Source organism: Alligator sinensis, unplaced genomic scaffold, assembly GCF_000455745.1.
Source record: "Alligator sinensis unplaced genomic scaffold, ASM45574v1 scaffold428_1, whole genome shotgun sequence".
NCBI lineage: Eukaryota > Metazoa > Chordata > Crocodylia > Alligatoridae > Alligator > Alligator sinensis.
The window spans coordinates 1,646,360-1,661,244 of record NW_005841919.1 but is presented as its reverse complement, the minus strand read 5'-3'; the positions used below and the strand labels follow the sequence as shown (position 1 = coordinate 1,661,244).

General features: G+C 44.1%; 1 protein-coding gene across 4 annotated transcripts in view; it reads left to right on the top strand.

Annotated features, from left to right (window-relative positions):
- COL15A1 (collagen type XV alpha 1 chain) overlaps positions 1-14,885 on the top strand; it is a 337,165-nt gene that overhangs the window by 310,726 nt on the left and 11,554 nt on the right. For 3 of the 4 annotated variants that reach the window (XM_006018966.2, XM_025198310.1, XM_025198313.1), the window contains 4 exons: positions 1,992-2,041; positions 5,062-5,172; positions 6,990-7,134; positions 13,454-13,518. In XM_006018966.2, coding sequence (XP_006019028.1) covers positions 1,992-2,041; positions 5,062-5,172; positions 6,990-7,134; positions 13,454-13,518 — 371 coding nt within the window. The remainder of the gene's footprint in view (positions 1-1,991; positions 2,042-5,061; positions 5,173-6,989; positions 7,135-13,453; positions 13,519-14,885) is intronic. The other variant, XM_025198311.1, reaches the window with a different exon arrangement.

Genomic DNA, 14,885 nt, shown 5'->3' with positions numbered 1-14,885 from the left:
ACAGTGGGGCTTCCCCCAACCTGAGGAGGTGGCTTCCTCCCCCCGCCCGCCTCCGCCTCCTCCCTCTCCCCAACACCTATCTCCCTGCCTGAGGAAGCGGAGCCTGTGCAGCCAATCGCCACCAGCCCTCTCAGCGGCACATGCACAGTTGCCCGAAAGCATTACGGACAGACAGACAGACAGACTAAGCCCTTTATTATATTAGAAAGCTCAGGCATTGTATTTATAATCTTTGTCTCCGTTTCAGATCTTTCTGATCTTTACTCCAAAGCTCTAGTTTTATGACTTGAGAGAGCTCTTGGGTTGTTATCTTCCAGAGGATGTCTGTTCACAATAAAACCTTCTTTTCTTGCTCCCATTAATTTTTATGCTGATCAAAATGATGAATCAAAAAGTGTTGGGGGAGCCACCCAGACATCAATAAACTTAAAAAAAAACCCTGCTGGAGTAGGGAGGCGGGAGGGGGGGCGTTGTTTTATGCTGATTTGTCTCCCATGCGCACATTGCTGCTTATGTCCAAACATGTAATTTAATTCAGTATCTTGCAAGTGCTAATGAGTGACAACCTTGGGCCTATCCCGGATGATTTTAGATGCTGCCTAAAGAGATGGACTGGAACTGCGATAAAGGAAATAACACCATCATGCTCAAATTATTGTTCTCCTTTACGGTGAAGGCAGATTTAATCCTTGCTCCTATAAAAGCAAAGGTCCATTTAATTGGTCTGCCCACAGAATTTGATTAATGCAGTTGGGTTTAGAACTTTGCTGAGGGAGAACAACTGGAGCCTGTTCTATTGTTACCCTAATAAAACATCACCATTTGTCAGGAGCAAAAGACTCTTGTATTTTTGCTTTTGACCATCAATCCAGCTATTGAAGTGTCTTCTCTGTCACAGTGCATTTGTCTCATGTACAGCACACACCCTTTCTTCCAAAATCAGCCCCTGAAATTGGGGTAGGTGTAGCAAGTAAGGAAGCTGATTTTCTGCCTGGAATAGAAGCTCCCGGCTTTGTTTTCTGCTCCACAGTGTAACAGCTGTGGCATTACTATTCAAGCAGCTGAGGGAGTCAGTTGATTTTCATGGCTTATTGTTCTTTACTCCATAGGTGTTAACGATCATCTCTCCTTTTTAATGGTTTTGCTATTCTACTAATGAAGCTAACCTTTCTTATGATGATAGCATATGTCTGGAGGGGACAAATCCAGTGTCTATATAACATGGTTCTGGATGTGCCAGGAAAATATCCCAGTGAATATATCGCTCCCTAAGATTCTAGATGTGCCAGGAAAAAAATCTGCCTTGGGCTGAATCGAAAGGTCACTGAAGTCAGACTTTGGAAGTCACTACTTTGGTGTGGTGCTAGCAGAAAACATTAGGCCTTCCTTGCTAGACAAAATGGTTCCAGCTTCTCTCAAATAAATAGTTGTTAGGCCTTTGCTCAAGAGAGAGCTAGATAACCAGTTCTGCTGCCTTCCTTTAAAGATAGTGCCACATGCCGTATTCGGATTTGAGAGAACACTTTCATGCAATTTTGTTGAACTGAATATTGTAAACTATTACGCCTTCTTTAGCTGGTTTCTTAATATACCTCAGGGCTACTACATACATGCTGGAAAAAAAGTACATCTTACTGCTATTGATGTCGTGTAAAAGTTCTTCACCAATTCAGCACAAGAGAGTAGTTTGGTTGTTTGGTGCCCTCTGTGTCGTCTCCATAGTTTCCACTTACTCACCACCACCAGAGTATGGACACAATCCCACTGGCACAATCAGTTATATTGGTACAAGGAAATAACTATGTTGGCTTTTGCTACAGTAAAATGCAGAGGAAAAATGTTTGTTACATGAAAAAGGTCAACATGATTATAGAAAATTGTTTTCCTTTAAACTCCTAAAAGAGCAGTGCTTATAATGATGTCCTTTTAGTGTTCCTAAAATGGAAATTATAGGTAATAGTCATACTAAAATCACGTACTTGATTTTTCAGGTCCTTCTCTACCTTCATCATATTTCAGCCACTTTATTAACAGCATAAAGGTAATTATTCCCACTTGCATTTGACTTCTGCTCAGTTTTTTAACCCCAAATGTTATCATTTTTTAAACATAAGATGAATTATTAATAGGAAAATAGATTTTCATAGATTTCATAGATTTTTAGGGTCAGAAGGGACCTCAGTAGATCACCGAGTCCAACCCCTTGCCCTGGGCAGGAAAGAGTGAGTCTGAACCCCTGTCCTGGGCAAGAAAGAGTGCTGGGGTCAAATGACCCCAGCTAGGTGCTTGTCTAGTCTTCTCTTAAATACTTCCAAGGTAGGGGAGAGCACCACCCCCCTTGGAAGCCCATTCCAGATTTTGGCAACCCTCACCGTAAATAAATTTTTCCTTATGTCTAATCTAAATCTGCTCTCTGTCAGTTTATGGCCTTTGTTCCTAGTAACCCCAAGGGGCACCCTGGTAAACAGAGTATCCCCTATTCCTTGCTACTGTCCGTCCCCCCCGTCCCCCCCCAATGAATTTGTAGAAGGCCACAAGATGTCTTCTCAGCCTTCTTTTGTGGAGGCTGAACATCCACAATTTTGGAACATCCAAAATACAGATTTATACCAGTAATTACAAAATGATATGTTATATAATTATTCAGATTACTTGGTAGTAAAGAGTTATCTTCATTATTGTAGAATTTTCCAAATAGAAACATAAATTGTATATCAGGAATATACAAGAATTATCATTTAGTTGGGTTTAGAAAGCAGATGTTTTCTTTTCACTGAGTTTATTAATTTGAGCTGTTCTTTGTTATTTTCTTCATTAAATTAACTAGCATAAGTTAAGTCCTCTACATTTCCCAAAATTTTTCATATCACTAAAGGAGTAAGAGAACATTTGTATCCACAAAGGCTGCTAAAGCAGGTTTAGCTTCAGTTAATACATAAAAAAATCAATGTATTTGTAATCCTGTTCATCGTGTTTTCAGACCTGATAAAATAAATAAGAAAAATTACTGAGAGGCAACAGTTCTTTCCTCACTTACTTGTTTCCCAGAATAACCTACTAATGGACCTATATATATATATATATATATATATATATGGTATCTCCCTATTGCCAGTATTCACCTACTCCCCAATTATGGATTACTTTAAGTAATGGAATTAAAGACTAATGGAACATTAATTTAAGATGCTTTTATTTTGCTGTAACTGAAATAGAACTGTTATCAGTCTTATATTAGGATAAGATCTATGTCATGTTATCAGAATATTGCATCATAGTGTCACTAGAAGAAATCATATTATATAATAGTATTACCAATCCCCCTGAAGAAACGTTATCAAGTTGAGGACTTTTGTTCAGCTTTGTTTCTACTCATGTAAATCAATTTTTATTTCTATGGCATAATGCATAGTTTGCAGATACTGAAAAATGGATATGATGTGCCTAATTTGATTTAACATAGGGGTGTTAAACTCGCTTCCTGCCCCAGACTAGGTCCAGACAGCAAGGCTCTTTGTGGACTGGATCTAGCCCCAGGCACAGGATGGATCTAGTGGCAGTAGTGGTGGTGGCAGCAGCTCCAGCTCCTGCCCAGTGCTTGTGCCAGGAGTGGCTCCAGCTCCCACCATGTGCTGTATGCTGCGTAGCCTATGCCAGAGCTGGAGCTGCTGCTCCTAACGTGTTTCATGCCAGGGTGGTAGACTGGCTCCAACACAGAGAACACAGAGGTGATAGTTCTGGCTTCAGGTCACACATAGGGCCCATGGAGGTGACAGCTCCAGCTCTAGGTCCTTCTTGAAGCACGCGAAGGCAACAGCTGTAGCTCCAGGCCCTGCATGGGACATGCAGCAGTGGTGGCAGCAGAGTTAGTGGCTGTGGACTTGGGTCATGGTGACAGTAGGCAAAGCCACCCAGCCACAGGACAACCAGGGCTATGTCAGCCCTGGCTTGCCCTCCTGCTGCAAACTCCCATGTCCACCAGGGCCCAAGGTCCCCAGATTCTGTAGCAAGACACTCGTGTCAGTCATGGCTCCCAACTTCTGGTGACGACTGGTAGTCTAGCAGGCCAGGTACACTACTCCATGAGCTGGATCTGGCCCACAGGCCACATTTGACATCTGTGATCCAAATATGGTGATGATTTTGCATTAGTCCCCTCCTGTCTCACATGATGAAATGCCACACAACACACATAACAGTTCTGTTTACTAGGAAACAAAAGAGAGAAATCCCTCAATTGCATATGCTGTTTGTGCCTAGTTCTACCTCCTTTATGTTGCCTTCAGTCTCGGCACCACACAGTTCTTGCTTCTGCTGCCTTCTCCATTCTGACTTGTATCCCAGTAAGAACAGGTGTAAAAGACCAAAAGGATGGAAGAGAAAGCAACACCCCAACATAATGCCAGAAATATTGTGATACTTCCTGTCGATGGGGCTCTTAGTATGTGGGAAAATATTGACTTTATATTTCAAGGTTCCTTCTTCCATCCTGTCATTCCTTTTGCCAACCAGAGGATAAGATGAGAGAAGAAGAGAAATCCAAGAGATGGTCATATGTATGTTTCCTCTTCTCCTGTCCTGTCTTCTTCTCTTGCTTCCCCCCCACACCCCATGTACTATTATCCTCACTTTTCTACATGCCTTTAAAAATCTACTCCACCTGGCAAAACTTTTCTTTCACTTTTTTCAGAGATTGAGTACAAGTGGGTAGAAAATCCCACTTCTCATTACTGACACTGTTTTGCCTCCAGATTCCAAGTTGATAAATTTGCAATGCCATGTAGATTTTTGTTTTGTAAGATAGCAGAAACAGAAGTAGGATAAACACAGTATCTCCTCATAATTTTCTCTTCTTTATGTTAGAGAAATCTTGCCCTTGTATCCTAGGGGGAAAAATGTAGGTTTTCATTCTATGTAATGGAAGAAGGGAGTGATACCAAGAAACAGATTTTAAACTCATATTGTGCTATACTAAGTTTAAAACTATGTGTAATTTTACAAGATCATTGTAGAATTTCAATCTGAATTCAACTCAATGTTTTCATATATTTCTCTTCTTAGGGTGAGAAAGGAGACAGTGGAGAGCCTGGCTTAAAAGGAGAAAAGGGAGAGCCAAATGGAGGGTTCTTTATGACAGGGCCTCCTGGGCCCCCAGGAAGACCTGGACTTGTTGTAAGTGATATGGTCCCTCGCTCAGCAACAAAATTTGTAGTCATTGTCTTGTTGCTTCGTGACTCACTGGAAAAAAGATGGCCAGGTAGTAAATTCATGGTATTTTCTGTTCCAGTAGTTCAGAAAAATTAATGGAAAGCTAAATTTGTGGCAGCCTGAACAATTCCAATAAAAGTCAGCTACTATCTAATCTCTGCCTAGATTTTTTTTTTTTTTATCTTGTGTTAATCACCATACCATCTGCTCTAGACTCAGTTCTGCTGATCCTTGGTAAACTAACTAAGCCTCCGGCGGACAGCAGCTAGCTTCAGCAGCTAGCTTCAACACCTAGCAACTAGCTTTAACATGGGGTTGTCTGAGTTAATGAGGGAAAAGTGTATCAAGCAGGAAGGAAGTTTTGTGGCAGGGGGGAAGGAGTGTGAGGCAAGGACCCTTTCCTGCAATGAGTCTTGTTTGGCCCCACTTCCTACTACTAGAAACCAGTCTTCACCACCTCCAGTAAATAAGGGCCAGGCATTTCTAGTGTATGACCTGGAGATATTCTTATATATGCAGTCGGGTCTGATGAGATATGCTACCTCGCATAGGGAGCACCAGCCTCTTATCATTTCAAGATGCTGTGTTCTGGTGCTCATGGATTGGCAGCCATAGAGAAATGAAGCTTTCTGCTGAGAGGGAGGTGGCAGGACCAGGGATATGGAAGACAGCTGGGTGGTGATTGTGATGAGAGAGGTTATCAGAACAAATTATATGTTGTGCTACAATATACATTTAAGTCCCGATTCTATTTCACCTATTGGGCATCTAATTGGACATAGGCCCCTGAGTATGATCCTATTCCACCCTGCTCAAGTCTCTGAAGAATAGTTAATGCAAAAGCCAGACTGCTCCTCCTGCTCCTCACTGTCTTTTATGACTCAGTCTTAAGGGGCAGATGATTGTGTGTTACAAAACCAAATTAAGTCATGGATTTTCAGGACTTCAACAGGGTGGAGTAGAATCATACTTTGGTGCCTAAGTCCACTTAAATGCCTAATAGGTGAAATAGGATATGGTCTATGCAAGGTTCAGCTATGAATGCAAGGTTAAGATGTACAGTGATATTGTACAGCCTAATCAGCATTGCCTCTCAGCAGAGCTAATTAGCTTGCTTGTAGCACTGCGCTAAGGCAGATAGGCTAACTGGAACTGGGAGGGGTATAGACTGTGCCCACTTCCATTTTTGTAGAGTCTGATACTATATCCTAGGTTTTGCTTCCAAAAAGCCAATCACTTTATCAAACTTACATCTCAATAGGGATTTAAAGACCTACATTTAGATTTCTAGTTTTGAAACTTGTCCCTGGAGACCATGGTACACATGTTGCTCACTCAGGGCCTGGACATGTGACCTACTAATGCTGGGGTAATGCACATAATTTGTGCACCAGTCTGAGCAACATCAATGTCCGAAGCGGACAACCAGCTCTTCTGAGTAGCTGCCACAATAGGTGCTAGTACAGTATTTAGCCAGTAAGCGGGGTGGAGTCAGCAAGAATAGCCTGGTGAGATTTAGCAAACAGCTACCCCAGAATACATAATACCAACACTGGTGTCACTTACCCCCATATATGATAGTTTTACCCATGATTTTTCCCCAGATAATTCTGCACTGGATGCTATATAGTTACCTAAATGCATGGCTGTGTGTCATGCCTCTGTCCCTTATTCAGACCAATGCAAGGGCAGACTGGGTTGGTGTTAAGCTTTTGTGTGTCTAAGCTGTTTCACCCATTTAATTTGTACACAAAAAATAAAAATATTTTCTGTCTTGACAGGGACCAAAGGGGGACTCTGTTGTTGGACCCGGAGGGCCCCCAGGATTACCGGGCCTGCCTGGGTCTCCAGGGTATGGAAAAGTTGGCCCTCCTGGCCCACCAGGCCCTCCTGGGCCCCCAGGACCTCCAGCAATATATGGCTCAGGTGAGAGGGTCTGAATGCTGTTAACTGTGCTTGTATGCACATGTATATGCTTGCAGGCTCCTTGTACCTTGCCTCTGCTCCTCAGACTTCCAGGTTTGAGTCAGGCTGCTTCCTTATCCACTGCACTGTCTGCATTTAAGTTGTTGGGGAAGTTAGGACTGAGAGCACATTTCCACTGACTAGTGCCACAGCAGCTTGCAGCAGCCAAGAGGAGTAATTGCAAAGGAGGGTCCTGCTAAGCCCAGCTCTGGTGCAGGCTCAGAAAGCACCATAGCAAACGAGTATGCTTAGTTGAGATGGAATGCGTGGAGAATTTCACCAGATTGCTACTGAGCATGTGGAAATGGCAATGTTAGTAGGCTTTATGTTGTCAAAATGGGGGGATTTTCATGGAAGCAGCAAAAGGCATCTCTCTAATATAAAGGCAATGCCCCTTTAAATATCTGCTTTTAAGCACAGAAGTACTACAGAGTCTCAACAAAACAGCCATAAGAATGTTTCAACCGCATTGATTTTTGTTGTTGCTTTTTATGCTTTGGTCAATTTTGTAGTAACTGGATTAGCAAGGGAAGGAAATATAACTCATCTGTTCAAATGAGAGGGAGGAGCTTTGTAAACCAGCTGAGCCCACAACTGGCTTCAGTACCTCTCAGTTTGTATCCAGAGTACTTTCTCAGGCGCTCTTATTGCTCAAACCCTGGGAAAACTTAGCTGTAAATCAGGTGTCACAGTGCATGACCCCTCTAGTCTTCCCAAGTGCATCTTTCCAGGTGAGAGGCCTCTTGCCTGTCCTGTGTTGGAATTATGTGGTACTTCCACTCCCAGACTAGGCCCGGGAGCTTGAGACCCTGTGTACCATTGGGATTACTCAACAAGCCTGACTGGGATGGAGCCTGTGATTCTCTTCCCTCTTAGAGCCAGGAGCTGTCTGAGAGTACAGTCAGCCAAGTAAGCCTTTCAAGAACAAAATATTAAGTAATCACAAAAGAAGAAACACAGAAAAACAAGAGCATAGGTATTGTTAACACCACTGGCAGGCTACCAGAATATCTGTGGGCATGTCTATTCCATAAACTGCTGTATCAGGAAATACATCCTCAAGCACCCCATGCTGCTCTGCACAGACTGGCTCCTGCATCAGAAGTAGTATAGCCACATTTGCACAGTGCTTCTTGCAGCTGTTAGCACCCTTGAGTGACAGTGCTGATCAATCTCCCCATGGCACCACAATGAATGCAGTGGCACTGCTTCTGGTCCAGGAGACAGCTGATGCTGAGTAGCACTGTGTGGGTGAGGACAACCCTTCCTGCCATGTAAGTTTCCTGCATAGGCAAAGCTAATGACTCCACATCTGAGAGCTCAGTTGTAATCATGTTTTTTTCTTGTTGTTGCCTCCAAGGCCCAGTTAGGTCCTACCACAATACAATTCAAATAAATTTAGTGTACCTTTACTCATCCTATCAGCCAGCTGATCAGAATGGCCAATACCAGGGATAGGGCAAAGTTAAACGCAAATGCAAGGTGGGTTTTTATTTTACCCTGTTTATACCTTAAAGGGCTTATACATCTCCAAATTGTTTTGGTCACATGTTTCTATGACCACTTGTATTGCTGACCATGCCACTATGAACTAGTCATGTTACTGATCATGAGCTAAACACTCATCATTGCCCATATATGACTGAATCACTTTTGGTGCCATGAACCTTACAATTTGCTGATTTATAAACTTATGTTGTAAATGTTGTACCAGGCTTGTTTGTACCATCCTATATGGTTTCCTTATATACTGTACCAGTTTGTACTACTTCTGTCCATCTCAGAATATTCTTGAATAGATTCCAAATATTTTGGTGCATCCTGTTGCCTTCCACTGAACTTCAGACCTATATCTTTTAACTCTTACTGCTCCTGCCCTACATTCTGGCATAAGTTTCCCACAGACCCTTTGCCCCTCACCTCTGTTCCCAGCCCCCCTCTTCAGAAGCCATGTCTGTTATCAGTGTCCCAGGTATTTGTCACCTGTATCTCTTGAATTTAGTCAGATTGGTTTATGCCCCTGACCAGAGGACTGGGAATAGATTTCCAAACAGTACGTTTTTCACATTTTCTTTTAATTATCAGTAAATATGCAGCTATCAGAAATATTTACTACTTCCCTTTTTGTAGTCACACACAACTACGCCTTAGCATTATATTCCCTTCCTGGTTGCATAAATGGTCATGCTTTGGCTTCTTACATGCCATTTTTGGCACACAAGCACCTAGACAAATTCTATTCCTTGACACGTAGCTCTGCATTTGTGGCTGATTATAGACAACTAGGAAGGCATGCAGAGCACACACACATACCTATTGTGTATGGGTGTATTGTTTAGATGACCAGGAACAAATAGAATGCAGGCTCCAGTAAACAACAGTCTTAGTAATTAAATATAGCTATATATCATATTCATAAAATGTTACTAGCATCTTTAATGTCCATAATGCCAAGCACTTCTAAAATTGCTCGATAGACACAGTCAGAGTAACCAAAATAACATGGAACATTTGCTGTGTTAGCTGTACTGCTACTGATCTTAGTCCTTCTTGACCTCCTCCTTGTCCTGGCTTTATGCAAAGCTTATTTATTCAGCTACATGATGGATGTGCAGGTAGTAACTTAACTTCTGTTTAGCTCCATCAAAGCTCCCGTATGCTGTATGGTGGAAAACAAGAAGTTCCTGCCCTTGTCAGCTGGCACATAGCAGTTAGTTCAAAGGGATCCTTTCAACAGCACCGGAAGTTTGGAAAGATATTTCAGTGTTAGGTGCAGTTTAACAATAACAAACATATATTCTCTAGAGCTCTGCGAGGCTTCAGGCTGTGCTTCGGATCCAGAGAAGCTTCGGACATTTTGGCATCCGAAGTGGCATATCCAGATCAAAGCTCTGGCTTTGTTAGGCTTTCCAAAGTGGTTTGGAACTTCTGAAGCACTTCAGAAAAGCTTCGGAGCCGCTTTGGAGATCTGGCCATAGGGTATAATGGGGAATCAATTAAATATCTATAACCTTGTTGTTTTTTGTCTGATTTGGATTGAACTTGCAGGGATGGTAGCCTCTGCTGAGAGCATGAAGCCTGCCAAGTTTCAAGAAGATCAGTGCAGGGGTTTGGGGGAACTGTACTCCAAATTCTTGAAAGCAAAACTCATGTTACATGTATGTATTATACCACAGGGGGGTGAAATCTGCAGGGATGGTATCCCCTGGTGAGGTCACAAAGCCTGCCAAGTTTCAAGGAGATAGGTGTAGGGGTTTGTGGGGAACTGCACCTCAAACTGCTGACAGACAAAACTTGTGACATAGATGACCCTGTGTGTGTTAAGGCACAGCAGGGTGAAAGCTGCAGAGATGGTAGCCCTTGCTGCGGCCCCTGCCTAATGGATCATGCCCTGTCTTCTCTGATTGTTTTTTCTGTTACTCATCCCACAACTCACATGACAGGCAAGATACCCAAGAAATTTTTCTGATGGACCATGGATGAAGAAGAGTTGGAATATTGTGCTAAATCCAGCCACCTACCCTCACCAGAGCTTTTCAGATAGAAGGAAAATTACCACGTGGGATTTCTCCTCCAGTTTGTAAATATTATGTGCCAGTATTCTCTGTCCTGTAGAGCTCATGGCACAGTTTGTATGGTTGACAGGGCTTCAGAAACTTCAAGTACAGATTCTAGGAATCATGGGGCAGGGCTGGGAGTGGCTGGAGACTGTTTGTATTTATTGTGAGAAATAAAGAAAATGTAACTCAAATTCCTCTAGGGTGCTTGGGGACACCAGCTTCCAGACTCCCAGATTATCTAAAAAATTATCCCTTGACTATGAAGACTCTTTTCTCTTTCCACTCCTCAGTGCACCTGAGCTGTGCTTTCCATTTCCATACATCTTTCCCCCCCTCCCTAAAGCATCCCATCACACTCTTCTTTGCCGCCCTTAGCCAAGCTGGGACTTTCTAGTTTGGGCCAAACGGATGTATCTAAACATGAATGGAAGGAGCTATATTCAACTCCCAAGGAGCTATTTAGCTCTTATTCAGCACATCTACACAAGACACTCTACTGCATAGCAGAGTAATTTGCTGCACAGTAAAGTGTCACCATCTACTCATGCATGGCAATTAGGGCACAGTAGACTAATTTACTGTGCTGCTGGATAGTCCCATCAGATACAAGTCATCAGTAAGTTGCTGTGCTTAAAAGATGGTGACATCAAGATTAGTTTACTTCAGCTCAAATTGAACCAAAGTATATTCAGTCACATTAATTGCACATGTAGAGACACACCTACTGAGATGCAACTAGCAAGAATTATTTGTGGCATTCCAAACCTCTGAGCAGTTTCAAACAGCCACTGACATGGTGTGATGCATGCATGTTCAAACTGATGAAGAAATGCATCCTTCCCTCCCTCCTAAATATGGAGTCTTCATTCCTAAATTCAGTAGCCCAAGGCTCAGAGTGAACAAGACTTATCTGGGCTTAACTGCCCCCTTCCTGGGGCCTCAACACATGCCCTCTTCTCTGGGGCCTCAATACTCCACCCCTTCACCAGAGTGACTACTCTGTCCCACTCACTGGGGCCCACATTCCATCCCTATGCTGGAGTCTCAGGGTATTACACCCCCATGGGCTTAGGTGCCTCTCCCATAGGCATGCCTGGCCCTGCTACCCTCCAATCTTAATGACCCACTGAGTGGTGGGGGCTGGGGTTATCAGGAGCCCCTACTCACCTTTCATCAGGGAGGTAACTGGCCTAGCATTTCTGGGGGACTGTCCCACCATGGACAGCCCCAGCAGACCACCCTTCCCCAGCAGGGTGCAGTTTTCAGTCTTACCCAGGACCAAGCAGGCCTACCTGCCCTGGTCTAGCTCCCTCATTGGGGCTCCTGGATGCTGTCCTTGGGCTCTGTCTCTCACTGGATCCAGCTCTCACTCTGGCCCCATTCTGATCTTATAACAACCTGCATGCTGACTGACCCTTACCATCTTCAGCTGTGATGTCCCCCCCAGTCAAAGGGAGCTCCAGCCCTTACAGGCTCTGGCGGTGCCTCCACACCAGTCAGGGTGCCAGATAGCTCACAGTGGCCCTGGTCTGCCCCTGATGTTGGGCTTAATTGCCCTTCAGTCCTGGTCCTCTTGCACTGACCATTGCAAGGGACCAGAGAGTCAACCTAGCAGCTGCTGACCCCCATACACCTGAGTCCCACCAGAAAGCCTTCTTCTACTCCAGAGCTTGCCTAGCCCCCTTGTAGGCCTACTAGCTGTTAGCCCCATGCCTAGGCTGCACCTTATTCTAACTAGGCCCAAGCCTTCTTCCTGGGGCTCTGGACCCCACTGGGTCTGTAGGAACCTCCTGCCATCCCCATAGTTCCTCTCTTACCACCAAGGTGTTAGATGAATAGCAGCAGATGTTGTTGCATCTTCAGCTTGCAGTGAACTGCTGCCTCATCCCTGAGAGCCAGGATCTAAAATGGCTGCCTCATCAGGGCTAGCCTGCACCTGCCAGCTGCCTGCTTTCAGCCCTTAAAGTGACAGAGCACCAAAGGTGCTCTGTCACAGCTGGCCTATAGTTCTGAATTTTTGATGTATAGAAAACATCTTTTATGTTATTTTTAGAGTATTGTATGGCATCCTGCAATCTCTGTATAAATGGTAACCAGGGCCTTCACCCTGCAAGTACACACATGCTTAACATAACCTTGTAAACAGGGATTAGTCTTGTTGTTAAAGTTAAGCATGTGCATAAAAGCTTGCAGAACAGCTGTGTAAGGTAGCCAGATGTAAGAATGCAAACAAAAAAATGAAATCACAAAAAAACTGGTTTTAAAGCCTTTGTAAAATATATTTTCTGCATATTTTTTTATGCAGGACTTTGGGCTTGTCTACAGTACAGCAGTAGTGTGTTCCAATTGACTGTTCCTAAGCATGCTTCTACCCACCCAGTCCCCCTGGCACAATCTAAACTCAGATATAATCTAGAGGAGATACTCTAGGCATCCTTGTATGGCTGCTCTTGTGACCCCAATCTCCAGCATGCTGGAAAGCAGTGGGTAGAGATGACCCTGGAGCATTCTCCCGGTTGCATTGTTGCTTTGGTGTATGCAGTTAGGAGCAGCTGGTCAGGGCATGCTCAAAAATGTCCAGGTTGGGACAAGCTGCTAAGCAAACACGTTACCATGAACTCTCACTGTCAAAAAACTTTACCCTGCACAGCACAACCAAGTCTTCTCTGTCTGTCTCCCAAGAAGAAAGACCTACAAAGTAAACTTTTGCTTTATTTTAGCAGCTGCAATTCCAGGGCCACCAGGGCCTCCAGGAGAACCAGGATTACCAGGGACCAGGAATCTGGTAAGAGACAGAAACTTTAAAATTTGCCTTTTCTTGCTGCTTTGTAAGTCATTGGAAACAGTTCTGTAGAAGACAAAGCAAGTTACATCAGCTTCTGAGCCACTGATGCCTCACTTCTGGTGAAACAGTAGATGGGAAGAGAGAGGGAATAGAATAGAACAGAGGAAAGCTGTGTTTGTGGGCTTACTATCAGCTTCTTATCCAAAGAAGTGAGAAGTAGAATGAGGAGGATTCTGGGTATGTGTAGATGTTACATTTATATGAACCTAAATAGGGTTAAGTCAATCTAAGTGCTGATCTGTACACACATTTGGGGAGGCAAAAAAGGGTAGCCCAGTCTAACTTAGTTCACCTGAGGAGGTGAATTAAGTTAGATCAGGAATGAGTTAGCCCAGTCTACTGAATGTCTGTAAATGTTCAGAGTGCAGTCCCAGGGCTAGGAAAGTGATCCCCACTTCAGGGCTGCACTTTTCCTATCCCCCAACTTTGACTGGGCTAATTCCCAGACCAATCTAAATCATTCTCATGCTCAGAGGGAGTTACTTGCTGAAGTATAAGCTCTGGGTTATTTTTGCATGGGTTTATGCTGTGGTAGGACAGTAGGGGTGCTACTACGCTGAGCCACCCACCTCCCTGTGCCCAACCAACACCGTGCTTCAGGTGTCTCCCCTGGGGTGCCTGTGTCCAGCTGACCCCCTTCCTGGAGCACACCCACAAGTCTGGGGTAATTGCTGCCACCACCCAGGCTCTGGTCTGCATTAGGGCTCTGTGCAGCCCAGGATACACAGACCCTGCAGACCTTGGGGGTGGTTTGCCCACTGGTAGTATTATTTCTGTGTGCTCCTTATAGCCTGGAGCCACCCATCACATTGATGACTCATGTTCAGCTTGGAGTCAGCTATGATTCTAAGATCCCTTTCTGCTGCTGTGCCTGCTGAGAAGGTCATCCCCCAGCCTGTAAGTGTGTTGGTGGTTCTTCTTGCCCAGGTGCAGCACTTTGCACTTGTCTTTGTTGAACTGCATCCTATTTCATTCTGCCCCTTTTTCCAACCTGTCCAGATCCTCCTGGATCTGTTCCCTACCCTCTGGTGTATTAACTTTGCCCCATAATTTGGTATCATCTGCTAACTTGGACAGGGTGCTCTCTACGCCCTTGTTCAAGTCACTGATAAAGACATTGAATAGCACTGGTCCAAGGACCCAAGCCTTGTGGGACTCCACTACCCACATCTTTCCAGGTCAATATCGACTCATTCACCATCACTCTCTGAGTGCAGCCTCTAAGGCAATTTGCCACCCGCCTGACCATGTAATCATCTACATCACAGCCTCTCAGTTTATTTATGAGAATGGAATGCGATACCATA